Source organism: Phoca vitulina, unplaced genomic scaffold (genome assembly GCF_004348235.1).
Source record: "Phoca vitulina isolate PV1807 unplaced genomic scaffold, GSC_HSeal_1.0 scaffold26, whole genome shotgun sequence".
Lineage (NCBI taxonomy): Eukaryota > Metazoa > Chordata > Mammalia > Carnivora > Phocidae > Phoca > Phoca vitulina.
Genome location: NW_022589729.1, coordinates 12,391,592 through 12,418,581, shown reverse-complemented (window position 1 = coordinate 12,418,581; position 26,990 = coordinate 12,391,592). Strand labels below are relative to the sequence as shown.

At 34.0% G+C, this 26,990-nt stretch overlaps 1 protein-coding gene across 5 annotated transcripts in view; it reads left to right on the top strand.

Annotated features, from left to right (window-relative positions):
• The window catches only part of BRINP3 (BMP/retinoic acid inducible neural specific 3), a 376,908-nt gene extending 367,322 nt beyond the window's left edge, over window positions 1-9,586 (top strand). For all 5 annotated transcript variants that reach the window (XM_032422122.1, XM_032422126.1, XM_032422123.1 and 2 more), the window contains one exon: window positions 8,114-9,586. In XM_032422122.1, coding sequence (XP_032278013.1) covers window positions 8,114-9,230 — 1,117 coding nt within the window. In that variant the 3' untranslated portion in view covers window positions 9,231-9,586. The remainder of the gene's footprint in view (window positions 1-8,113) is intronic.
• The last annotated feature ends 17,404 nt before the right edge of the window (window positions 9,587-26,990 follow it).

Here is a 26,990-nt window from a genome sequence, read left to right as displayed (position 1 = left end):
TAAGACCAATAAAGGTTTAGAAGGTTGTAATGGGGGAATTTAAGTATAAACATTGCACATTGATTTAGTATGCTGTGATAGTAAAATAGTGAAGTAAACAAATACATATTTTTCTTCATAGAATGTATAATGTAATGAGATACAGATGATTTGGTAATAATGACTTGGTGTAATGAATGTTATGGTGGATGAAAACCAGGATGTTATGAATGCACTTAGGAGACATCAGATTTACTTGTCTTTGCAAAATAATTGCATTTGTGTCAATATTCATCAATTACACTAACCACTTACTAGCTGAACTTGCACATAATAAATACTTTTTAAGCTCTTTTAACTTAATATCTAATATGACTTAGTGGGCAAGATATTTCAATTTTTGGTAATCTTTGGAAGAAAATGAAACGTGGACTCTAATTAGGAAAATGCTGGTGTTCTTTTGATAATATCTTCTCTTCACTTCGAGTAATGTAATTGTGTTCATTTTTGTGTGCCTCACATGTCACAGCCTGAATGTTGACCTGTCTCTTTTCATATTTTATGTCACAAGTAGAAGAAAAACATATCTTTTGATTTTTTTGAACTGTAGTATGAGACGCAGCATCTTTGGGGACAAAAATGTTTCAGTAGCTCTCTAAGAAGTAAGCAGATTTGTCTGTGTATGCCACTCAACCAAATGTGTCACAAATTAGTTGGACTGAAACCTTTTGTTTGTTGTTGCCCTACTTATTAATTTTTGCTTTTCTTGATTGTGCTTTTGATGTCATATCCAAAAAAATCACTGGGAGTAATAAAGACCAGGGATGTGTAGTTTCTGTTCTATCACTTACTAGCTGTTGGACTTTGAACAAGTTCTAGTTATTTAAGCTTTTTAAAATGCATGCCCTTGGGCGCCTGGGTGGCTCAGTTGGTTAAGCGACTGCCTTCGGCTCAGGTCATGATCCTGGAGTCCCTGGATCGAGTCCCGCATCGGGCTCCCTGCTCGGCAGGGAGTCTGCTTCTCCCTCTGACCCTCCCCCCTCTCCTGTGCTTGCTCTCTCTCATTCTCTCTCTCTCAAATAAATAAATAAAAAATCTTTAAAAAAAAAAAAAATAAAAAAAAAAAATAAAATAAAATAAAATGCATGCCCTTACTTATAAATTGGGGTAACAAACATCCTTACTTAGGGAGTAGTGAGAATTGAGAGGAATCAATAAATAATGCCTATTAAAAGACTATGCTCATGATAAAACCTCAATGACTGTTACTACCAGGTAATAATTTCTTTTTTTTTTTTTTTTTAATTCATTCGAGACACAGAGATACAGAGAGAGAGAGAGAGAGCATGAGCAAGGGGAGAAGCAGAGGGAGGGGGAGAAGCAGACTCCCTGTTGAGCAGGGAGCCCGATGCGGGGCTCGATCCCAGGACTCTGGGATCATGACCTGAGCCAAAGGCAGACGCTTAACCATCTGAACCACCCAGGCGCCCTGTGGGTAATAATTTCTTTAAAATATAACCTACATCTTCAACTGCTTCACTCCCTTTGTCTTTCTGCAAACCAAAATTATTAGTAGATACTTGAATTAAAATGTGTATATATATATGTGTGTCTATAAGTCTATAGATGTGTATCTATATACACATGTGGTATATAGAGACTTCCTTGGGAGACTGATGGCTGAGGGACCTTTGACAATGACATTCTTTTTCTTGGGGTGTAAAACTGTTTCTAAGAGTGAGACTATTATATGTTGGGGGTGTCACCATGAGCCCCAGGCCACATTGTCAAGGCTGAGATGGTCAGAGCAGCAGAATTGGAAGAGGGCAAGTGACAGAATATTATTTGGTATTATCTGTCTGTGGCTGAGCTAATAATCAGTTTATGATTGTTTAAATAGCTGTGGGTGCTTAATCCCAAACTCATATTCAGTTTAAAGTATTAGAGTCAGAGAAACATAAATCTATGAAGGCTGAAATGAAATGCTCTACTCAAAAGAGTGATATTTAACTTCAAAAAGATACTGAAATTATATTGTTTAGGTTTTAAAATTTGTATCCACATTGCACAGATTTGGAGAGCAATAAAAGATTAGAAGGTTGAAATAAGGGACCTTTGAAATAAGATTATTAGTGCTCAGAGAGGATTTAACCATGAGAGGAGGTAATTGTTTTTGTATCAACATATGTTCTAATACCTCAGTACAAACCATTGCACATTAGAATATATGTCCTGAATTTGAGCAATATTGTCTTTACACACGTTTTAGATTTTCAAAACTATCACAAGGAGGCCGCACACGTGCTTTTAAATATAGTCTTGACCGTGTTATCAATAACTGTGTTTATTTTGATAAAGATAAAATGCAGAAATACAGTGTAATATTATGCATGCAATGCATGAATTGTAGATAAAATAAAAATTTTCAATTTTCTGGAGGAAAAAGCATTTGTATTAAAGGAACTACATACAATGATATTTCTTTAAAAGATAACAGTAGTAACACAATAATAATAAAAATAAGCATTTACATTTATTTCCCATTTATTCTGTGCATAGGTACTCTTTTAAGTGCTTTTCCTGAAATTGTGCTTTAATTTTCACAACAACCTATATTTTATTCCCAATTTATATATGAGGTAAATGAAACTAGATTCAAAGTTGATAATTTGGCTCCCCAAAAGTGATTGAAGCCAATAGAGTATACTGTCACTCAAAAAACTAAACTTTATATCATAATTAAGAGTTACTTTTATCAAATTAAAAGTTATTTTATCTTTGATGTTGTCCAGCTAATAGCAATACATGGATATTTTCCTAAAGTCATTTATTAAGTACTTTTTCTCACGATCCCATGGAACAACACTTTCAACCACATTTAAAAAAAAATAATATTTAAATTTGCTTCTCTGACTTTGTCTTCATTTTTCTACTTAACAGATATGTAACAGACGAAGTCATTAAAACTATGAACCTCAGTATTTTTAAAATTTTAAAATGAGGTTAACCTTTGGAAACTACTGTGAAGAATTTTCAATAATGAATACAAAGTAGCTGGCCCATGACATGAGAGGTAGTCACTAAATAATTAATATTACTGTAACAACGTAGAATTTAGTGATTAAGCTAGGCTTTGTGTTTGTTTTGTTCTTTAATGTATGCACATGGCAAATTTTCTGGTGTAGGGCTTGCGAACTGTAGCGTAGCCATCTGATGCTGACACTTCTCCACACAAATTGTAACTTTTCTCTACCTTTTCTGAACATATTCTTTTTTTTTGAAACAATATTTCTTTTTTTATTATTATGTTATGTTAATCACCATACATTACATCATTAGTTTCTGATGTAGTGTTCCATGATTCATTGTGTATAACACCCAGTGCTCCATGCAGAACGTGCCCTCTTTAATACCCACCACCAGGCTAACCCATCCCCCCACCCCCCTCCCCTCTAGAACCCTCAGTTTGTTTCTCAGAGTCCATAGTCTCTGATGGCTCGTCTCCCCCTCCGATTTCCTCCCCCCTTCATTTTTCCCTTCCTGCTATCTTCTTTTTTTTTTCTTTTTCTTAGCATAATTTGCATTATTTGTTTCAGAGGTACAGATCTGTGATTCAACAGTCTTGCACAATTCACAGTGCTCACCATAGCACGTATTCTTACATGCTGATGGCTAGATGGTATTTAAAGTGCCCCTAGTCGCTATTTGGGTTGTTAATTTTCTTACATAGGAAGCTTGCAGCCCAGCTGTGCATAACATCCTCTGAGATTACATATTCCTGGGCCCTAGGCCTAGAAATTCTTATGGTATCTCTGGAGGGAGGCCCAGGAATCTGCTTCACCAATCACACTTACCATCATTCAAAACTATAAGAATAAGACCATATCTTAGTTGATATTCTTAGTAACAGGAAAGTTTGAGAGACAAGCATCTCATTCACATTGTTTCATTATGAGCAGCCACCACATGTGAGATGGGGATGATGGGGGCTATATGTTACACCATTCCACCCTGACAAAAGATCGGCAAGTGGAGTCACACAGGAACACACAAAGGTTCAGAAAGCTATCTGTATTCCCCAGGGTCATGCAGAACCAAACTTTTAGTGTTTCTTCAAGCTCTGCTTAAGGTTAAGGACACTAAGTGACCTGTCCCAGGTCACCGGGTAGAGTCCAGCCCAGAAATCAGGTATTCATCTTTTAGTCTAGGGCATTTCTGATGCTCACGTGACATGTATCCTGTGGAGAAGAACAGATCTTCAACACATGGAGAATATTACAGATCGAACCAAGACAACTGGTTAAACAGCTGTGTAAAGTTCCCAAATCAGTATGCCACGTGATTCCTCAAATAGCAACATGCTATAGACTTTTAGCTTAAATTTTAACCTAAATTTTAAAATTTTAACTTAACTCTGGGAGGCATTTTTCTCTTTTTAATACTGTCCCATAAAAGCCTTTGTAGAAAGTATTTCCAAAATGCAAACTCGGTTCCTGATAGATAAGGGAGTTCCTGCTCTTCCTGAAATGCTCCATGTCATAGTAGCTATCACAGGCCAATGGCCTTTTTAATTCTTTCTTCTATTTCTGTCTTCTGTTCTCCCATAATCCATAATTCTTCACTCTAATTTCTGTCTCTCCCTCTCCTTACTCCTCTCTCCCTCCTTTATTACTTCCTTTATTTAGTAAATATTTATTAAAGTGCAATTAAGTAGATGGCACAATCATGCCACATGCTTGATGAAAAGGGCCAAAAGACCTGCTTGCCAGGAGTCCATCTACTGACATTGCATCCTCTAGCCTTAGCCCGAGGAGACACCAAATAATTAATATGAATATAAGCTATAGATGAGAATAAAAGAAATGTGGTACTACTTTCTTTATATATTTAGATATAAAAGGAAGCAGAGTGTTTAAAAAAATGCTCAATACAGGCTACTTTTAATTTTTATTTATTTTACATTAATTAAATGAATTTACAAAGTTACTTAACAATCAAACTTATTTAAAATAAGTTTAAATGCTTTAGAATAAAGAAAAAAGCAGTTAAATTTTACTTTGTTGGGAAAAATAAAACTACGTGATTATTTGGGTAAATGAAAAATCCAAAGGGGCTCCCTTCTCTATTTTTGACTCCTGCTTTAGCCAAGATTTTACAAGGAGTAAAGCAAAGACTGATTATTGCATTAAATTTTCCTTTAAAAATCTATTCCTTACTTGTGAAATACAGTAAAACAGTCAAAAGGTAGGTAGGAGGGGAGAAAGGACAAGAAGCCTAAAAGAAGAAAATCCACACGCTAGCTCTTCCGTCCCAGGGTACGGGAGCTTTGACAGTGTGCCAAGTTATCAATATTCATACATGACAAGCTGAAACCCACGAAGCCGAAACACATTCCTTCAGTAATGCATCTGCGGGGACGTGGAAAGGATTGGAAGAGATTGAAAGCTGAAAAAGCCATTGCTTTTCTAAAGTGTCCAAATGCTTCTTTCTACAGTGCCCTAGTTTTGTGAGCTCTGTCTTTAGCCTTAGGTCTATTTATTTCATATTTTGTTTGTCCTTATGATTTGGAAACATGATTAGAGCTTACAACGAAAGATGAATCGGCTCAGGGAATTTATGCTTTGGTTTCAGGGAAGAAAATATAATTTTCAATCCAGATAGGATATATATTTTATATTTTTTATATTAGAAAGACACAAATAGAGTTACAGAAGAGAGAGAGAGAGAGAGAAAGGGGGGAAGAAGGGAGAAGAGAACATAGAAAAGAAAGGAAGGAAGGAAGAAAGGGAAGGAAGGAAGGGAGGCAGGGAGGGAGGGAGGGAGAGAAAAGCGAGAGAAAGAAGCCAAGATGGAGAGACATTAATAGCCTGTGAAAGAGAAAACTGATGGAATAAATACATCAGTAGCTGCAGATTAAAAATCAGTAATAATTTCTATATATCTAAACTCAGTAGAGAAAGAATCAAGTTATTTCATACACCACAGAAGGAAGCTTTTTGCACATTTATCCTGCGGGGAGTAAACAACCAGAGCTAGAGGACCTCATACATAGACGTATGGCTCACAAAGTGCCAAAGAGCCTCACAGCATCGCTATTTCACCACCCTTGGGTACACTCCTGGGAGAGTTCTTCTGAGAACTTATTTTTAAAGAATCTAGAAAAAGTTAGAAATGAATTTAATAGGTTCAAGTTTCCAGTCAATGTTTTTCAGTGTGAGAAATAATTAAGAGGAAGATGTTTTATGCTTTGGTTGGGTTTGGTTTAGTTTTTTTTTTTTTTTTTTTTTTTCTTCTGGGTCTATAGCAAAAAAGTTACATTTAGGGAAGGTGGAAAAGAAAAGCTTTTTATATATTTAATTGTGCAAAAGTCAAAGTGTATGTTGTGTAACTCTACTTCCTGCAACCCGAGAGAGCTGGGTCTTTACAACTGTATTAAATGTTCTTTTTAGGGCTTTAATTTCACTCAAAATTATACTTATTGAGAAAATGTCTTTTAATTCATATATGCATTTGATTCAAGATTCATTAAACATTAAAGGGCTGTGATGTCCTGGTAGTCTACTTGGCACGGATATACAGCCCTGAGCAGGCATACGGGCTTCTGGCAAGCTGGGAATTATATTTAATAGGATAAATGGAGTATGAACAAGTAGGTACAGAATAATACAAAATTTTAAGTGAAAAAAGGTACCATAAAAAAGATAAGTAAGTGCCATGAGAGGGAAGAAAGGAGTTTTTGGATTTATTTGGGAAAACAAGGAAGAACTCACTTAAAAAAGAAAACATGTGTTGCATTGCAAAGGGAGGATGGGCAGGGAACGGAAATGAATATGTAATTTCAATAGCTCAAATATTGTTATGGATAGTGAATGCATTGTTTTTATTGGTTATTTGGACAGATTAGTGCCTGTGTTTTACCAGTATTCTGCATGGACAAAGTCTTTGAAACTGGAGCAGTGTGTAAGTGTAAAGGATGGAGTGTAATAGATATATTTCACAGAAAATCTCATAGGTACTAAATAATGAACACCAGAAAGGCATAAGAATATCAAAAATTGATACACTGTGCAATATTCTAACCACGTGCATGCAGTCTGAGCCTAACTGTTTCTCACAAGAACTCACTATGGAAGGTACTGCTATTCCCATTTTTCATACGAGAAAATGGCACGTTATAGACACCCTTCAACTCTTCCATGATCATACAGCTGCGATAAAAACAAAGAATTATCTGATTACAGGGCCACACAATTTTCCTTCGTTATTTTACTGAGATTTTTAAACACACCAAAAGAGTTTGAATAGTGTTTTACACGAAAAGTAAATTCTTACATTTGCATCATGATTAACCTGATGTCTGGGTATAAGTAAGGAAAAATGTTAATGATTCAAATCAAACACATTAAACTGACACACTTAACCCTTATTAAAACAACTTGTAGTTGGTTTTAACGAGATATTTTCAACAATTTTCTTGAGCAGCCTGTAAGAATAAAGTCAAACATGTCTTAATAATATTTTCCTTCTCAGTGGGTACTTGCTCTGTCAATACTGATAAAACCCGAGGATTTAAATACACTGATTGACATTTTAGAGTTGTTTATTTTTCTTTCATTTTTAGTGTACTTCCTATTTGGCTTCCTGCAACATTAGTGCTTTATGAAGCTAAGAGCAAATGAATGAGCAGTCACCATTTATATCCTCTAATTCTACTCTAGATATTTTATGATAATATCACTTTTATTTCCTGTTGCTGGTTAGCATTTCAAAACAATAACTGACCCAATTATGTTCACCATAAGCTTCGGAGTACCCTAGCGAAATGACAGGCTATCTTTTCAGAAGGCATTCCATGCAGTATTTCAGTTCAAATCAAATATATCCCCATCTAACCTTGTGCAACGAAGAATGAAAAAAGTTATCTAGTATAAAATATATATATAGCATATATAAATATTATATTAAAATGTATCTATTTTCAATTATAAACCGTCTGGATCTTTTATCTCGGTGAAATAACTGGAGTTAAGCTAAGAAATGATGGTGAAGCTTTCAGAGCTAAGGGTAATTTTATTGCAGTATACCAAAAAATGTCTTTGTATTCATATAGATTCGTGTTGTTTTGTGTTTCTAGAACCTCAACCTACTGGCTCACTCGCATCCAGTCTTTTCTCTACTGCAATGAGAACGGCCTCCTGGGCAGCTTTTCGGAAGAGACGCACTCATGCACGTGCCCGAACGACCAGGTGGTCTGCACCGCGTTCCTGCCCTGCACGGTGGGCGACGCCTCCGCCTGCCTGACCTGCGCCCCCGACAACCGCACCCGCTGTGGCTCCTGCAACACAGGCTACATGCTGAGCCAGGGCGTCTGCAAGCCTGAGGTCGCCGAGTCCACCGATCACTATATTGGCTTTGAGACTGACCTGCAAGACCTGGAGATGAAATACCTGTTGCAGAAGACTGACAGACGAATAGAAGTGCATGCCATTTTTATCAGCAACGACATGCGGCTCAATAGCTGGTTCGACCCCTCCTGGCGTAAGCGGATGCTCCTCACCTTGAAGAGTAACAAGTACAAGTCAAGTCTGGTCCATATGATCTTGGGTCTCTCTTTACAGATTTGCTTAACTAAAAACAGCACCTTGGAGCCGGTGTTGGCTGTTTACGTCAATCCCTTCGGAGGCAGCCACTCCGAGAGCTGGTTTATGCCTGTGAATGAAAACAGCTTTCCAGACTGGGAGCGGACTAAGCTGGACCTCCCACTGCAGTGTTATAACTGGTCGCTGACTCTGGGCAACAAATGGAAGACATTTTTTGAGACAGTGCACATCTACCTGAGGAGTCGCATCAAGTCAAATGGCCCCAATGGCAATGAGAGCATTTACTACGAACCTCTGGAATTTATTGACCCTTCCCGGAACCTGGGTTATATGAAAATCAATAACATTCAAGTGTTTGGTTACAGCATGCACTTTGACCCTGAAGCAATTCGGGACTTGATTTTGCAGCTGGACTACCCCTATACTCAGGGATCCCAGGACTCAGCACTTTTGCAACTTCTAGAGATAAGAGACCGTGTAAATAAACTCTCCCCACCTGGTCAGCGTCGTCTAGATCTTTTCTCTTGCTTGCTTCGTCATAGACTCAAGCTGTCTACTAGTGAGGTGGTGAGGATCCAATCTGCTCTGCAGGCGTTTAATGCCAAATTGCCAAACACAGTGGATTATGACACGACCAAATTATGTAGTTAACCATAAATGTCAAGCACAACCCAAAATCTTGAAGGAGTTTTTACAGTGCTTTTGTGGAACAGTTTATGTTTGGAAGAGTACATTTAAATTGTCTTTTCAATATCTGTCTTATATCAGTCAATAACATTGGATGGCAATTTACACACATGAACTTGCTGACAATGAATATATTATACTGCAGTTTTGGTTTATGAATGAAATAAATACTGACACCAGTCTAGAAGACATTCTACTTTTTACAATAAATTTCATTTGTAATTTTATATGTTCCGTGGCAATGCTTTTGTGCATTACATCCTCTAGAGGGAACATAAAAAGATACCAATAAAATTTTGTAGCTGAACAGTTATTAAAAAGAAGTGCTGTGGGATTCCTTTTTTCCATGAAATGAGTTTTATTTTGATATAGCTTGTTAGAACCTGGGGAAAATTCACCAAGAGTTTTTCAATGGACACATTTGAAGGTCCCCTTCAATAGCCTTTAGAGAAAACTAGGTAGAATATTTAGTATTCAGTTGTATTTTTATGGTCAACAGCACAACAACAGTGGTGCCTTTATGACCTGTGCTTATAAATCATTCCTAGAGACACCATCATTATTAAAATAAACAGATGAACTATTTCCCGACTAAATATGAGAACATTCTGGCAAACATACAGAAAAACCAGTGTGATTATAAGCCCATGACCGAGCAAGTAAACCCTTTATTTCCTTAGCAACTTCCTTTGTCTTGCTTTTCTTTCCAATTTCTAATAACCAATAATCAGCATACTCTGCCCAATCATTTTCATTTCAAGTACTGAAAACCTAGTTATTCCAGCACTTTACCAAACTCAGTAAAATAACATTTCTAGAATTCACAAGCTGTAATGTGTTGGTATAAGATAATTAATCAAGTAAGTAATTCAGATGTAAATAGATTTTTCTTTTTTCTCTCAGAGAAGCTATTACTAAAAGGTATTTTGAAGACCAAACTCATTCAATATAAAACTGATTTTAGTTCAGATTTTTCGCTTGAAATTTGAGTTCCCATGTTACCCATGGTACAATATTAGACATATAATTTGTACTTTTTTACTAGGAATTTAAATTGCATTTCTGTTTAGATATCTGGATGTATCTGTAAAGTGTGGTTATGATATTTATCACTCAGCTCCTGTCTAAATATTTCATAAACATTTCTTGTAATTGAAACAAATGCACTGTTCAGCCCAGCTTTCTTGTTGAGGTCATGGAGTCATTTCTCAGGGCACTGAGAAAGGAACCCATCACATGAATTAAAAGAATAAGATTGCTGACAAAAACATCACACAGACATTCTAAATTCTTGGGCTGTTTGTTTTTGATTCCAAAGCATTTTAGAACAAGTAGACAGTTCAGACAACAAATACTTACCCAACTTACCATAGGCAAGGCATTGTTTTTCCACCCAGTCTCTGAGTAGCTGATTTTCTTTCTTTTTTTTTTTTACCCAATTTTTCTGTTCTTGTAGATAATTCAGTAGAAAAAATATATACAATTATTAAATGCCATGTTTCTGGTATCATAACAGATATCCTCTTCATTTAATTCTGACAACACTAGGTTATGGATTATTATATCCATTTTCTTGGTGGAAAAAAACAAAAAACGGGCTCAGCCTGGTTTGTCAAATTCCCCAAGATCACAAACCAAGAAGTTGAAAGACCTAAATTCCAATACAGACTTCAGACTTTTCTGGAATGAATTTGTCTTCTTTTCACTGTATCACTGAACTTTAAATGAACCATCCTATTTTTGTATTTAATCTCATCATATGTAAAGATTTATGGCAAAACAAGAATCAGTTACAAAATTGAGGTCTAAATCATTATAAAACACATACTTTCACAGTACACTTGAACAATTAAATAAAACCAGAATTTATTATCCAAAATCGATTATCCACGGTATGACCAAACTTACCAAATATAAACAATACCTTTCAAAAGACATCCGCTATAAAAGTCAAAATTGCCACTAGGACTTTTTCCAGAAGAGTCTTGGAGGCCCAGATGTCCAGAGCCTCTGAGACCTATAAACCACCAAGCAACCTATGTGGTCACCAAAAGACTCTGAACAGCAATCACTCCCTGGAACTTAAGGAAATTGTCAGAAATGCTACTTTCTTTATGGCTCAGCTCTCTCTGATCTGGCTGGCTTAGGAGAGAGAAGATTCTACAGTTACAGGTAAGAAAATATTTAACTAGGCTTTTGTCCTGTGACTTCTTGTGCCTGGCATGTGTTGGCAGAAAAGCCCCATCAGATATGATCAAATTATCTTAGTTCCAACTGTCATGGTAACACTGTCCATGAATTCTTTATATCTCTGAGTCAATTTCCCCCCTCAAAGTGGAAAAGTGATATGAATGCTTTTCTCTGAATGTTGTGTCTAAGATAACATGAATACACTGTAAGTGAACACACCAAGCAAATTCTAGAGTGCTATAGAGTTAAAGGATAAATAATCAACATACATTTTTATATTTCTGATATATTACCAGCTATTAAATAGTGTCCAGAAAAGCAATAGACAATATAATCTAGTTTAATACAACACGTGTTTGCCAACGTATGGACAAAAATGTAGTCCATAAACATTACATTTTCCCTGAAAATAAAAATAGCTTTACTGTCCATATCTTATCTAGAGCAAAAGATCAAGAGGTATACATGCAAAAGCATATTTTAAAAAGCAGGGTATTTGATTTCTTTTTCAGTATTTCTACTTCAGGTCTCTAAATTAGGGATTAATTGAATTTAATAAATTAGATAAAACTTGAAATTCTGAAAATCAGAAATTTATTAAGAATACATTTTCACCAGAAATGTCTCATACTGCTGTAGCTATTTTGATGACTATCATACTTTGACTTGCCTCCCTATCCCTGGAATCTCAAATTGATTTTCAGCAGGTTAAATCAATATTCAAATGATCACTGTCAGCACAAAAAAAGAAAAAGAAAGAAAGAAAGAGAGAGAGAAAGAGAAAGAGAAAGAAAGAAAGAAAGAAAGAAAGAAAGAAAGAAAGAAAGAAAAAGAAAAAAGAAAGAAAGAAAAAGAAAAGCTAAAATAGCTTATGGTCTTCTCTAACTGCACTTAAATAATGCAAGAAAATTAATTTTCTCTCTCTCTCTCTCTTTTTTTTTTTTTTTTTGGAGACTCTTGTCAAGATAGGAGGAAATATTTTGGAAGGAACCAGGACCATGTACTGCTCTTTAATCATGTATGTGTCTTTTTTGTGAATGAGCCTCCTTTTTTGTTATGAAGGATATTAATGACCTCTTCAGTTTGAACAGACCTAAAATTTGTTCATTTGAGGAAAATAGGCCATTTGAAACAATTGAAGAACAAAATAAAACTATGTATATTTACTAAAGTGAAAGGTACAGAATATCAAAATTCAACTGAAAGGGAAGTTAAGAAGTTTTGGAAACCTAGTAGAAAATACAAACTTAATTTTCAATAATAAACTTCACTTAAGAACTTAAAAAGCTACGGGGCACCTGGGTGGCTCAATCGGTTAAGCGTCTGCCTTAGGCTCAGGTCATGATCCCAGCTGTCCTGGGATCGAGCCCCACATCCGGCTCCGTGCTCAGCAAGGAGGCTGCTTCTCCCTCTCCCTCTGCCTGCCTGCTTACTTGTGATCTCTCTCTTTCTCTGTCAAATAAATAAATAATATCTTAAAAAAAAAAAAGAATTTAAAAAGCTACATATAAGTCTCTCAAATCAATGTGACAATGAAAAAAAAAAGAACTTTTAAATAAATCAAGCTTAGAGAAACTGTAATAACAATCTCATTCTGATTTGGTGCCTAAATCATTTAATTAGAATAATAATCCTGGAGCAAAATTGCATTTCCCCTTTGGTCATAAGTATGATATTTATCATTTGAAACTACAAAGTCATAGATGTTAAACTTGCAGTATTCTTAGGCAATAATTGTGCCATCAGCTAAATTTTTAACAACTGAGGGTTTGTATCTTTCCATGCTCATTCACTGCACTACTATCCTACTGCTATTAACATTCTACTTTCCTCTCCTCCACCAGCATGACCAGACTTATATTTCTACCTTCAGGCTTTCCTAGACATAGAAATATAAAGTATAATTCAATCACTCCACAGTATTCCAATATTTGGTAAATATATCTTACGTGGCTATTTTTACATATATCCATTTCTTTAACATGAAGGTAACATTAGCTATTTTTATAAACCATGAGTGACTGATGAATTGGAATATCCATGTCAAATCATTTGATATTGAAGACATGCAGCCAAGTGTGGTAAATTAGTACACATAAATGAAATTCAATCCAAAACAAACACTCCACACTTAAGAGTTACCTCATGTGCTGGCAGTCAGACTAACCATTTAATGACTGAAGTACTATTTCATTCTGTGATTATATACTAATAAGTATCACGTAATAACTATAATAACATATAAAAATGGATTGATTAAATACCTATGTAGTATTTACCATGAGTAAAAGCACTGTTCTGAGAGTAGAGTGAATTTCGAGTGAGAGTAGAGAGGATTTTGAGGTAAGATAGTGACCTGACCACAGATTTCTAACCTGCCTCACCCTTCAACCAGCATTGTTATGGGTGTAAAAAAAGTCCTGGAAAGATCTTCAAAAGTGCGATGATGAAAAAAAAAAAAAAAGCGCAATGATGAATAAATACAAAAATTTGGTCAATAAAAACGATTTGTAGCAATAATACAGAACATGACACTCAAAATGTCAATAGTAATACATTTAATTATTATTAAATACATACAACAGAAAACTGAAATCAATTTCATGATTTTACACAAAAGCATTTGAAAAGGCATCCCATACATTCTTGATTTTTGAATCAAAAATATAGTTTTCTTTGTTCATTTATAGTAGTGTGGGCAGATTCTTTAAAAATACCAATTCCAAATCATGAAAGTAAGAGAAAAAAATAAGTAAAAACTCCTCTGTAAAGTGAATACGCTCTAGATTTATGTAGATTCCATACTTAGTGTTTAAGAGATCTAGGATAATTAACATAAAAATTATTATAAAAATAAGAATAATAAATGTTTAGAATGCTTTTAACTAAACCACCAACGAGTGTAATGGGAACAAAAAGGCTTTTAATTTTTTATAGCAAAAATAAGCTATTAGACCCTTATTTCTAATACATAGTTGGGTATTTCTCAACATAAATTGGAAAAGTCTTAATGCATAAGAAAAAACTATAATGTAAAGGACAGAAACCTAACTAAATAAACATAAAAAATAAACTTAAAAACTTATTTCAAAGAAAAAAACAATGAAACTGACAGTTTGGGAAATACATATAATGCTATCAGAAAATTACACTAAACTTAGTATAAAAGATGTGAACTCCATCCCAAAGTAATGTTTAAGTATACTTCCAGTTAGACAAAATTTAATGGAATTTTATTATTACACACATAACACAATAATTTGAAAAATGTGTTTGGAGAAAGAAATGGTTGTGAACAAACAAATCAAAATGAAAATAAGACTAATCAGTGGGAACTTCCATCAAAAGACATTAAAATGTGTAAGTGGTGGGAAAATGAAGTATCAAGAAATAAAGGAGGTGTGAAGGGGGCATTTATGAGAAAATTATCATTTTATTTTTTTAAAGATTTTCTTTGTTCATTAGAGAAAGAGAGAGAGAGTGGGCACAAGCAGGGGATGGAGGGGCAGAGGGAGAGAGAGAATCTCAAGTAGAGTCCATGCTGAGCCCAGAGCCTGACACAAGGCTGGATCCCAGGACCCCAAGATCATAACTGAGGGGAAATCAACAATCGGCTGCTCAGCAGACTGAGCCACGTTGACACCCAGATAAAACTGTCATTTTAAATAGTTAAGGGGAAGGTGGTTCATACCGGGTGGGGCATTTGATTTTCTATTTGTAAAAGGGGATTCATTAATCAAATGTATATCTTAAAGCAAAAAGCAAAAAACAAATTAAATTCTAGTGTCTTAGGGTGTTAACACTATCAACAAGAAATAATGCAGTTAGTTACTAGCTGAGAGATCCTAGTGTTAAGAGGTCATTCCCTAGGACAGAGCTGTCCAAGAGAAAGATAATTTAAGCCGCAATTGCAAGCTATGAATGTAATTTAAAATTTTCTTATAGCCATATTTTTTAAAAAGAAGAAAAGAGAATAAATTTTAACATATTTTAATTAAACCAGCTTATCTAAGGTATTATAATTTCAAATGTAATTTACAAGAAACATTATCAGTGGGATATTTGTATCATTTTTTGGTACTATCTCTTGGAAATTTGATATATATTTTACACTTACATCTCAGTTTGGACTAGCCACATTTCTAGGGCTCAATAGTCACATGTAGTCAATGAATACTGTTTTGACAGTGCAGCTCTATGGCAGGACCCTCATTCTTCTTGTGTGGCCTGAGCAACCTCACCTATGAAGTGACTTTTCTAGGTGGGAGAGTGTCCTTCTTTATCTGCATTTTCTAAGTTTTTGTTTATATATTTTCATTATCTTCATTTAAATATTTTTAAGGCTTTTCCTATGTTCTCACACAGTGGTTAAAATCTGAATTAATTGATTAGCATGACTCCAATTGCTCACCAATTGCTCTTCCTTATCCTACCTACACTTCCTCCTTTATCCCAGGCTAATAGCCTCTGTGTTTCAATTTCCATTTAATTTGTGTGCTTTGACAATTTCTCTTGCTTTCTTATTGGTTAGCTCTGCTTAAAAGGACAGTTGCATAGTTGTTTATTTAGTCAATTTAAATGTTTGTTAAGGAGCTTTTTTTATTACCCCTCAAACTGCTGAGTCTGCTGTGTTGATGGAAGTCCACAATTCATCTTCTTCTTCTAATTCCTTTTGATACTTTTCCAATCCATCTTCTGCCTAGTCACCAGCATGAATTTTTACATCATAAACCTTTTAAAATGGTAATGTTACACATCTCTCTGCAGAATAAGGATCTAACTCTTTAGCTGGCATGTAATTCCTTTCTTAATCTAGCTCCTGGCTATTTCCCTATCCTCCTCTTTCAAAGTATTTATTTCATATCAAACTATGTCTTCAGTGCAAAAATGACATGCTTTTCCATGCCTCCAGATTTTTTTCTTCTGCAGCACCTTGCTTTCTGCCTGCAACATTCTTTCATCCTCTACCATTGATTGCTTTCTAAAAAACAAAGTAATAATAATTCCCATTCATGAGTCAGATATAAAACCATCTCATATTTGAATTTAATCTTCGTCTTTCCATTAGTGTAAAAATGGGTCATTCCCTTTTATACCCTAATTGCAACAAGGTAAAAAATTCCAAACTTTTTTTGGTATTTTACAGTACTAATTTTTATAGACCTGTTAGATTGTAGATTTTTAGAAGGCAGAAACTGTGCACACTCATATTTTAAAAATATTTACTATTTACAGTTATTGACAATCTTGAAGTTGGAGTTTCTAGTACCCAGCAAACTTTGTAGTATAATAGCTGGTGATTCCATGAATAAATGATATGGAAAGGTGGTTCTGAATTGAAAGATGCCATAAAGATTCCTTGACAGATTGCTATCAGTAACAATTTCAACCTTGTGAATTCCTTATATTATACTAAATTTGAAATCATCACAGCTAAGACTCAACAGTATAAAATGAGCAATTTTATTTTCTTTTAGATTTAAACATCATTATTCAATCCTTTAAATAGTATTCATTGGTCATTTTATCAACAAAATATGGCTGATCCCACTGCTAGAGCTTGGTATCATTTACCTGAGATACATCATCTTTTAATATGTAATAAAGGTGATGATTAAAACATTTATCTGAAATATAAATTTAGATATCCTTCCCTTAACAAGCTATCTATAATACCCAACACAAAAAGGAAGAGAATGGAAAATAAGTAACTCCTTCCAGAAAATTCACTTCTTTGATTTTCATACAACAGAGCTAATAAAATTAATTATTTTAAATAAAATATATTTGGTGGAAAATCACAATTACCTTAATAGTTATTTTATTATTAAGTATTATTTTATAAATATCTTAAAGTAAGTGATCGATATTTACTATTTTGTGTAATTGACAACCTTCCTCTACTTTGAACTTGGCCAGTAGGATCAATATTTCAAAAAACATAATAACACTTTGTATTTTTTAAAAGTAAGATTTAGCCATGCCAAGTAATTTTCTAGATTTTCAGGCTCTCTAATATTTGTATAATTATGATACATAGCTTCAATAAATAAAAAAGCATGTCTTTCTTTAAATATTAAAACTAATGAAAAATATTATACTTAAGCCATTTAAATGCAGATTATAGTTGTGAATATGTGAGATAAATTAATTCATTAAAATGTACTACATATTACTTATAAGGAAGTATTGAGTGTATTAAATGTCTTTCCTCAGTTATACTTATGAAAACTCTGTCATGATCTACTTGAATAGAAGAATGTTATACTCTAGTGTGTTATTTTGTCTTATTTCATTTGGCCAGGAAAATTCTGGTAAGAAAAAAGATAATTTATAAAATACATATATATTATATAATGTCATTATACAATAATTCATTATTATGTTCTCTGACCCCCAAAACCAACTTTACCAGAAAGTCTGTTATCTTCTATGTTAAAATCACAGTTCAGAAAAGTCCTTCTCCAATAAAAATGTTCTCATCAATATTTTGCATTAGATCTAATGATTATTTTCTTTTAAAATAGCAAAAATGTAGATTACATGTACTAATCACAAATATATCCAGGTTCTCCAGGAAATGAAATATATAAGAGGCAGAAGGATCCAGAAGTGGATTATAGAGTGATGCCCCACTAAATGAATTTAAATATGGTTTTGTGTTTTTATTATTATTACTTAGTATTGAACTGGGTTAAAAAAAAGGAAGAAAAAAAGAAGGGAGAAAATACATACAACATATTTCTACTCTCCAGTTTGCCTCATTACCATCTGTGATTTTTTTTCTAAAAAGATTCTGTTACAAATTTTAATGGCATTAACTTAGTTTCAAGTTATAAACTACTTGCTTGATTTTAATCAAAAAAAATTCTAGCATGTCTTCCTTATTCAAAATTTAACTGAATTATTTAAAATTAATTTAGTTTAATATAGAGCTTCAAGGCCCTGATGATCATTCACATTCCAGATTATTGCTTACTATTTATTTTTTTGCAATTAAGTCATTCCATTTCTATCAATACTGACTCAATCACTTATTCATTTATCAAATAAACATTTACTAATATGTATCATAGACTGTGCTAGGTTTTGATCATACAAATATTTTTAATGTGATCACTGTTCTTAAAGTCCTCAGTATAGTAAACAAAAAAATAATAATAAAATTAAATAAATAAGAAAAAGGTGGGGTGGAGGGAGCTTTTACTCTGTCACTTATGTATCTGTAATGAAAGGTTTAGTGGAAGTATAATAATAAAATTGATCATAATTCAGAAATTTAATTTTCTAGTTTTGCTTTCATCCTGTTTATATAATTAAACTTGACTATAATAAACATCTAGTTTCATGCATAAAACTCATGGAATTCTCTAAACTCCTTAAAAATAAACTCATGCAATATCCTTTCAATTAAATATGCTCATAATTAAATTTTACACATTAAGTTAAAAGCAAAATGATATGCAGTAAAATATAATGTGTTAAATATACAAGATAAAATATCATAATTAGTCTTTCAGTTTCAATGGTGACATAGAAAGAGCTTGAAAGTCATCACTTCTTTCCACATAATAAGAAAAACTAAACGCCCTGAAAATCAATGACTTTTATTGAACTTATCAGAGAACTAGAGAACTGAGTTTGCAGATCAAACCATAACCCCAGAGTCTGGAGAAACAAGTGAATCCAGAGAATAAAAGCCAATGTATGCTTCCCTGGAGCAGAAGCTGCTAGAGCCATAAACTGGTGGGAACATCTCAATGGTAACTTTTATGAATTGCTAAAAGCTGCCCTATGACCCACCCCTATTTGTGAATTTTACCTTTAGGACCACTAATGGATTCTCATGGTGAAGACCAAAAACAATGACCACTTAGGTCTGACAGGGGGAGAGGAAGAGAAATCACTGTGAAATATGCCCAGAGATTTCTCTATAACAAAGGATTACTCTCCAGGCAAAAACCTTTGCCAGAGTTTATCGCACATGATGGAAGGGCATTCTGCTTATTTTAGTTCCCACTAGCCTTCTTATCTTGCAAAAAGGGTGACAAGGAAGGAATACCACTAGAGAAAAACACTTGGCCACAGCCAGAAGCAGAGATCCTCTAAAAGACTACTATTTAATCAAAAGATAATAAAATACTTTCCCTCTTGCCCCCATACCTTACCACCTTAGCAGCAGGATTCCAATATAGTGTGAGTCACAGCTGAAACAGCAGACTCTTTCTAAGAGGGAGTACTAAGAAAACAAAGTGAGCATGGGAGACAAAACCAAGAGAACTAAAGGAATATAAAACTTCCGGCATCTACAACTATAGAAGACATTAAAAACAGCCAACTGCCATCCAAATTAACATCACCACTTCTCACTAAGGCACATTTGCCTCAGTTCCAATTACCCAATATAGCATGTCTACGTTTCAACAAAAATTTGCAAAGCATGCCAAAGGGAGAAAAAAAAGAAGATATAGGAATTTTCTAACAGGTAATTTAAAATAAGTATGTTAAAAAATCTAATAGAAAAAGTAGACAACATGCAAGAACATATAGATACTATAAGCAGAGAGACAGAAATTCTAGTAAAGTATCAAAGGTAAATGGTTGAAAACAAAAACACCTGAACAGAAATGAAAAATGCCATTGATGAGTTCATCAGTAGATTGTACGCAGTTGAGGAAAGAATCAAAGATTCGGGGTGCCTGGGTGACTCAGTTGTAAACCGTCTGCCTTCAGCTCAGGTCATGATCCCAGGGTCCTGGGATCGAGCCCCGCATCGGGCTCCCTTTTTGGTGGGAAACCTGCTTCTCCCTCTCCCACTCCCCCTGCTTGTGTTCCTGCTCTTGCTCTCTCTCTCCGTCAAATAAATAAATAAAATCTTAAAAAAAAAAAAAGAATCAAAGATTCATGGGTTTAAAATAATCCATAGAAATTTCCCAAACTGAAAATCAAAGGGAAAAAAAATGAATGAAAAAAATAAAAACACAACTGAATATCCAAGAACTGAGTTGTGTACTCCCAAATTTTATAGGTTTGATGCCCGAACCAGCAGTACCTTAAAATGTGATTGTCTTTGGAGATAGGGTCTTTAAGGAGGTAATTAAGTTAAAATGAGGATCATTAGTATGGGACCTAATCCAATATGAAGGATGTTCTTATAAGAGTTTAAGACACAGACACACACAGAATGAAGACCTTGTGAAGACACAGGGAGAAGACAGCCATCTCTTAGCCAAGGAGCGAGGCCTCAGAAGAAACGAATCATACAGTCACCTTAATTTTAGACTTCTAGCTTCCAGAATTGTGAGAAAATAAATTTCTGTTCTTTAAGCCACCCAGTCTGTGGCAAGTTTATTATGGCAGCCCTCTCAAACTAATATAACTATGGAACAATTTCAAAAGCTGTAACATACATATAATCAGAATAACAGAAGACAGAACAAAATATTTGAAGCAGTAATTGACAAAGAACTCACCAAAATCAATGACAGACAACAAATCACAGATCCAGGAAGCTCAAAAAATACCAAAGAGGATAAATATCAAAAAGTCTAAACCTAGACAAATCATATTTGAGCTGCAGAAAATCGAAGACAAAGATAAAATCTTGAAAGCAGACAAAGGAAAAAAAATCATTTTAACTAAAGAGGAATGAGGATAAGAATTAAGTAGACTTCTAGTCTGAAACCATGCAACAAGAAGAAAGAGGAGTAAAATATTTAATTTCTGAAAGAAAAAAAATAAACTCAGAATTTTACTTCTGGTTACATTATCACCTAAAATGTCTAAGGGAAGGGAAAAAGACATTCTCATACAACAAAACAACTCCTCCCCCAACAACAACAACAACAACAAAAAATGAGAGAATTAATTACTAAAAAATTTGACATTTTTTCTACAAAAAAAAATAGTATTAAAAATGTTCTTCAGGGAGGGGTACCTGGGTGGCTCAGTCGTTAAAGCCTCTGCCTTCAGCTCAGGTCATGGTCCCAGGGTCCTGGGATCGAGCTCCACATCGGGCTCCCTCTCCCACTGCCCCTGCTAGTGTTCCCTCTCTCGCTATGTCTCTATCTGTCAAATAAATAAAATCTTAAAAAAAAAAAAAGTTCTTCAGGGAGAAGGAAAATTATATGGGTCAGAAATTTGATCTATGTAAAGAAAAGAAGAGCGTTAATAAAAAATAAACGTAGGTAAATGATTTCTTTTTCTTACTGTTGGTTGATCTAACAAATAACTGTTTAAAGTATTAAAAGCAACAATATTATGGGCAATAAAATAAATGACAGCAATGTCATGAGCGATCAGAGGAAGGTATAGGAAATACTCTGTTACAAATTACCTGAGTTAACATGATGCTGCATAGTGTTGTTTTTTAAAGTTGGAATTAAGACAGTTAAAAATATTTTACTCACTTTAGAACAACCACTCAAAAAATATATTTTAAAAACCGTGTAACTGATATCATAAGAAAGGAGATAAAAGGGAATGACAAAATTCTGTTAGAGAAGACAAAAACAGAAAAAAAAACAGAAACAAATAAGAATACAATTAATATAAAGTGATTATAAATATAGTAGATATCAATACAGATATATTAACAATCAATTTAAGAGTGAATAGTCTCAATACACCAATTAAATGTCAGATTGTCATAATCAATTCAACAATATGTTATCTCAAAGAAACCATTTTAAATATAAAAAATTCAGATAGCTTAAAAGTAAAGGAATGAAAAAAGATATACCATGTTCACACCAATCGAACCAAATCTGGAGTATCTATAATTGCAGATGAAACAAATTTCAGAACAAGGTGAATTATCAGGGATAAAGATGGGTGCTGCATAATGAAAAAGTGGTCAGTCGTCCAAGGAGACATAACAGGTCTTAGCATGTATGTACCTGAGAACAGGGCATCAAAATACATAAGGCAACAATTGATAGAAGTAAAAGAACTGGACCGACCAATCTACTACTATAGTTTGAGACTTCAACACCCCTCTTCCAGTAATTAATAGATCAAGCAGACAGAAGATTAATAAAAATATAGTTGACCTGAGGAGAACTATCAATCAAATTGTTCTAATCAACATTTATAGAGTACTCTATTCAACAACTGTAGAATACATGTTCTTAATACGATGGGACTGGGGCTCTGTATTTTTGAGAAAAGGCCACAAAGTGCCATTTGTTACATCATATAAAGAGTACAAACTATCCACATGAATTATTGCTGTTTTTTTGTTTGTTTGTTTGTTTTAAGATTTTATTTATTTAGTTGAAAGAGAGATAGCAGGGAGGGGCAGAGGGAGATGGAGAGAGGGAAGCTCAAGCAGACTCCACACTGCCTGGAGCCTGACGTGAGGCTCGATCCCAGGACCCTGAGATCATGACCTGAGCTGAAACCAAGAGTTGGACACTTACCCAACTGCACCACTCAGGCGCCCTGAATTATTGCGGTTGATGTTGGCCTTGATGACCTTGCTGAAGTAGTGTTTGTAAGAGTTATTCACTCTAAACCCACTATTTTTCTCCTTTCCATATTATGCCCTTTGGAATAAAGTTACTTTGTTCACCCCACACTTAAGGAGTGTGTAGTTATACTCAACCTGCTTGAGAGCATAGGAGCTACAAAATTTAATTGAAATTCTGCATGGGAGAAATGTCTCTTCTCCCTTATATCAGTATGGAATCATGGATATTTATTTTATACTTCGGGTTATAACCTGATACTATTTATTGTGTCCTCAGCTTTTGCTATGAAAAGTTCTTTAACATGACCTCTGTGTGCCTTTCACCTGTCAGTATCATGGTGGTTTCAGTTTTGGTTTTGGTTTTTGAGCACCTTTTTACTCTGTCACTAACAAGATGCTTCCAGCTCACATATATTTCCTATCTCGGTCCTAGAGTTATCCATTTCTTCAAGCAACACTAGCTCCTTTTATTGGAGAATAGCATTAGCGATCAAGATCTGGCCATTAGGGTGTGCTTACTGGCACAGAGTTGTCCTTGTGTCTAGGTCTTATCACCTAAGAAAGCAAGGATACAAGGTTAATATAAAACAGTCAATTCTTTCTTATACGCCAGCAATGAACAAAGGTCATTAGGTAAAAATTAAGGAAATCTGAATAAAATACAAACTTTACTTAATAATAATGTTCTATTATTTAATTGTAACAAAGTACCATACTAATATAAAGTGTTAATAATAAGGGAAATTGGGAGTGGAGGATATAGGAACACTATCTTCATAATTATTCCATAAGTCGAAATCTGTTCTAAGTAAAAGCGTTTTAGAAACAAGCCCATAAGACATTCTTGAAATATCTTACTCGAAATTTCATAAGTACAAATAATTTTCAAACAAAAATCTCTACTCTTAAATAACATTTCCTGGGAAGTGTTGTTATAATATATGTTCATTACCTCAAATTAATCTTCTTTTCTCTAAATACAAACCTTCCTAACTAGATAGCATTTTTTTTGCCTGACTTGTAGGTTAGTGTGACTACATGTCTAAATTTTCAACCAGTGAAATGTGAATGGAAATCATATCAGCAACTCCCATCTCACTGGCTTAAGAGAAACTTGGCCTGGGCTCATTCTTACTTTCTTCCCTGCCTATGAATGACCATGAATGGTGCTGCCTGGAAAATCATGTTTCAAGGATAGCAGAGCCCCTAACTATTCTGAAATGAATACTCTGAGTAGATCCCATGTATACCCATGAGATCCATGAGATCCTGTGTGTACCCCTACTATACATTGTGGAAGAGAAAAATAAATTTCTCTTTTTTGAGTCATTCCATTTTAGCTCTTTTAAAAATTATTTTTTAGCTTTCATTCTACTACAGTAATGCATTCTATGCATTACTTTTTCTCCAGTGGATCCTCTGGTTGAATATCTAATGCGTTTTTATAGTAATGGGCACAAAATTTACAATTTACAAAATATAAGAAATGCTTTTAGTTTTTTATGAGAATTTTTTCCAGAAATGCAAACCTTACACCTCTTTTATGGCCTCAAACTATTTTGCTATAATTCTTTTGATTGAGCTTTTTCTAAATTCCTTATACAAGTATAGTAAGTAATCAAAATGACCATCAGTTACCTTACGCTGTTGTAATAATGTATAAAACATAGTGATTATTTTAGCAGTAAGCTTGTTTCGCTCTACACTAAAGGACTTGATATTGTTATAATTTTGTGTATATGTCACTTTCACAAACATCAGCCCATCATTCAGATACGTGGTATCACATGGAATTGTTCTAACACTCTTTTTAAAAAAATATATTACTCCTGGTTAAGGTGGTTACAGAAAGGAAGTTATGACACCAAACTGTGCCTGAATTAAGACTATGCTTTCCAAGAGTCATTTGATATACTCAGTGACTAGAGAACATGAGATTTTGTACCTCTGTAATATGTGGTTTGATCAAATATGATTTATACTTACGAAAATAGAACTCTGCAGGACTACTACTAACCTAATTTTGCCTATCGTGTATCAAGGATTTTGAAAGTATTTTCTAATTTTGGAAATGCTTATCTAATATTAAATATTACTAGTTTGGGACAGTCTCATTTTCCTAATGGCTTTGGTGACATACATCTACCTAAAATGGAAAGATTTTAGTTTGTTTAGTTCTGTTTACTTAGTTATTGAACCATATATTCATTTAGCTAACAACAACAACAAAAAAATATGCCAAGCATCAACCATGTGCCTATAGTATTGCTAAGTTCTGGGAATAAAACAATGGAAAACATAGATATTGTGACTTAGTTTACTGGTTGTAGATAATATTCTTTACTTCCTTCTTTTAATATTAGAACTCCTGAGTTTTAGCTGGTATTGGCTACCAGCAAGATAAAACATTATAACAAGTTGTGGTCATATAGCCAAATTCTGGCAAATAAAATGTGAAAAGAAGGAATGCGTGCTTGGGTTATTCTCTCAGGGTCATAATTTGCAGGGTTCAATGAAGAGTGAATATGCAGGGATCTTGTTAAATATTCTTAAGAATTTCAAGATGGTGACAGTGGTACATTAAACCAAGCATGGGACCCTTCTAAGTGAGGGGTCCTTGGAATCTGCCTAGGCTTTGGAATCTGATCCTGCATGCTCTTATACGAATGTGGTTAAATAGTCTCGTACTTTTATGCCTTCTGCAATTGCTGGGATACAAAAATTATGTCAGGGCCTGGATGAGCCATGGATCCAGAGATAAAAGTCATGTGAAAAGAATGAAACAGCTCCCCATTATCCCTGGACTAAGCTACTTTTTTCATTATTATTGAGATAAAAACAGAAATCTTGTATAAGCTATTGCAAGTTTTAGTTCCTTTGCTGTAGCACATTGTCAGATGCCAAGTGTTCCATACATATATTTTTAAAAGGTTATCTTGTAAATTTGCCTTTATTTTATTTCAGTACCCATACAGTTGAATTTTCATTATTGTTATGTTTAATTCCTAGAGATATAAATTAAAGTGGAATAGGTAAGTTATTTATTTATTTAAAATTTATTTATTTTAAATAAATAAAATTCATTTATTTTAAATAAATATTTTTATTTAATTTATTTAAAATAATTTATATATTTTTATATATATATAAAATTTATATATTTAAAAATATATTTAAAATAAAAGTTATTTATTTAAGTGATCCTAAACTGCTTTAATATGGTTGAGCATATGTTCATTGTACCCTGCTGGATAAAAACGTGTTTCTCTGATATTTGATTTCATTTAATGAATCATTAATTTCATTAATTAATGTTGATGTCAGTTATGTCAAACTGTTGATACATATAAAATTACATACTATTTCCACTTCAACTGGCTTTATTACTCTCATTACCATTAATATCAGAAATCATACTGACTACATAGTTTAGGCAGTTGTGAATAAACTGGGTGGGAGGGTAAATTACATTATCATCGCCTTGATAATACCTTACATCATCCCCTTCAAGGGGATGTAAAATCAAAGTTGTGTTAACAAAGAGCCTATATTCTTTCTTATCTACTCATATGGATGGATGGATGGATATAGAGATGATAGATAAATAGGTAGCAAAACAATATAAAAAATATATGGAAAAGAGCAAAGTTTTAATGTAGTAGTTTATTTTTTAATAAATTTCTTCTAACTAAAAGCCATGTATATAATACAAATTAAAATGATCCCTCTCCTGGATGAAATCAGGTTGAGGTATCATGTGCGGGGGCTAAGCCCCAGTCATTCAACACCATTGATCTCTGTGGTGGCAACTAATTGATTTCCGTGGGATCCTAAGAAAAAACTACTATTTTATTAATAAAGTACAGTCAGGAACTTTAATTTTGTGTGTGTGTGCTAAGCACGTTGCTGTGATAGAAAGGCCACTTCACTCCTATGGGACCTGGCATCTTCCCATATAAATTTATATCTACTAGTTCTTAAGTTCTCTTTTAGCTTCAAAATTCCTATGACTTTATGAGGAAATGATTCAGATAATAAAGCTCTCTTTGGGTGAAAGTGGTTGG